The sequence below is a fragment of the Scyliorhinus canicula genome, chromosome 12 (assembly GCF_902713615.1).
Source record: "Scyliorhinus canicula chromosome 12, sScyCan1.1, whole genome shotgun sequence".
Classification (NCBI taxonomy): Eukaryota; Metazoa; Chordata; class Chondrichthyes; order Carcharhiniformes; family Scyliorhinidae; genus Scyliorhinus; species Scyliorhinus canicula.
Window position 1 is genome coordinate 98,473,524 of NC_052157.1, and position 2,029 is coordinate 98,475,552.

General features: G+C 45.9%; 1 protein-coding gene across 2 annotated transcripts in view; it reads right to left on the reverse strand.

Moving 5' to 3' along the window:
- Positions 1-633, reverse strand: part of rcc1l (RCC1 like) — a 242,932-nt gene extending 242,299 nt beyond the window's left edge. Inside the window, exon 1 of one of the 2 annotated variants that reach the window (XM_038813553.1) lies at positions 186-633. In XM_038813553.1, coding sequence (XP_038669481.1) covers positions 186-488 — 303 coding nt within the window. In that variant the 5' untranslated portion in view covers positions 489-633. The remainder of the gene's footprint in view (positions 1-185) is intronic. The other variant, XM_038813551.1, reaches the window with a different exon arrangement.
- Positions 634-2,029: the final 1,396 nt, after the last annotated feature.

Genomic DNA, 2,029 nt, shown 5'->3' on the forward strand with positions numbered 1-2,029 from the left:
TCCTCTGCCTCTCCTCCTCCCCCCCCACCCCCCCTCTCTCTCCTCCCCCCCCACCCCCCCCTCTCTCCTCCCCCCCCCACCCCCCTCTCTCCTCCCCCCCACCCCCCTCTCTCTCTCACCCCCACCCCCCTCTCTCTCTCACTCACTCACTGACTCCCACGCACCCACCCACCCCCCTCTCTCACCCGCTCATCCAGCTCCAGCTGCCGCGGTTTCAGTTGAGACTGTCGGGGTCTCTCTCGGCCGGCGCGGGGTAAGGATAGTTGCGGCAGGCCCAGTGCGCCGGTTTGGGCGAATCCCCAGACAAACAGGCGGCTCCTCCTGCGGCCCTTCCCCATATAGCGGGAAATGGGCTCCCGGTCGTTGGCCTGACGCAGGCCTCGAGCCTGAAGACACTGCCAGCCGGCAGAACCGCAGCTCCTCAGGCTTCTCCCGGTCAGCGCCATGCCGAGAGACCGCCACCTCGAAAAGCTCATCAGGGCCGCCATGTTGAGGAGGGCACTCCCTTAAAGTGCAAATGTACTGCTACAGACGGTGGGGCCCACAATAAATTAGAGAGCATATCCTGGTGGGCGGCAGCTGGTGGTCTTTCAGCCCTGATTGTAAAGCTGGTGGCAGTTACACTGGATATCCTGGGGCTGGTTAAGCACAGTCGGCTAAATAACTAGCTTGTAAAGCAGACCAAGGCCAGCAGTGCTCGTTCAATTCCTGTACCAGCCTCTCTGAACAGGCGCTGGAATGTGGCGACTAGGGGCTTTTCACAGCAATTTCATTTGAAGCCTACTTATGACAAGTGATTTTCATTTCAATTCATATGGCCTCTCCACAAAGAAAAGAAGTACCTTTAAAATAGTTTGCCCATCCAACATACTGTACAGGATGCAAACCCAACACTAAAACAGGGTTGCCAAACCGAAACGAAAAAAGAGAAGCAACTCGCCAAATTATCATTAAAACTGTTATGGGCCAGGGTTTAAAAACTCCAAAGGGTATTATGGAGTTCACCTGACCTACAACCTTTAAGTTTAATTTGGCTGGGATGAGCACAAGAGCCTCCCTTTTAGGTCTTATTCAACAGACTCCTTCGGTGCTTTTAATTAAAAAAACAAGTTTTATTCTAAGAATTTACTGAACATTTGTATAAACACACAGCAAGATTTTTTCTAAATTACAAACATAACCCAACACAGCTACAGTAATCAACGTATAACACTTAATGAATTCCTCCTTAACTGTTCCAATTGAAGAATAAAATTCCAGAAACCAAAACCCCTTTTCAAGAGCGTGGACCAGCACTCTGCATTCTCACTTAAATAAGACTGGCTTTTCCTGAGATTCTGACCCCATCTGACCAGCAGGTTTAAACCCTTCCATAAAGCAAACTATATATTTTAAGCTCCCAAAACAGGTAGCTATAATCAAATGGTTTTTTTTTTCTGGAGCAGTTATTTAAAATGAAAATAGAGAGACAGGCCAAAACACTTATTTTCTCTGTCTATCGTCTACAGTAGTCAAAACTGAAAGCAAAAGTAAAAACAGCTCACAGTGCCACAGTCCAGCTCCACCCACAAAATAACTTCACTGAAGCCATGTGATAAGACACAAATCTTTCTTAAAGGAACACTCCCATGACACCGCCCCCCTCAAGAAAAAAGATGGTTTCATTTTTCACCTTTTCATTTGCCCCTTCCTAACACTTGACAAGAAACATACATACATTTTAAAACATCAAAACAGGCAAACATGTATAATAACAGTCCATTTTATGTCTTTTTTTCCACCAGTGAACCTGCTTCTCTTCATCACATTCGTGATAAAGCATCAGCTATCACGTTGTGCCACATGTATAAGCTTTAAATTAAATGGATGTAATAATAAACTCCATCAAAACATTTTTATTCTTGAATTTCTCCAAAAACGTAAATGGATTATGATCAGTGTATATAATAGTTTCAGACGAATTGCTGGTTTCATAAATGTTAAAATGTTGCAAAGCCAGCACCAAGCTCAAAGACTCCTGATTCAACTG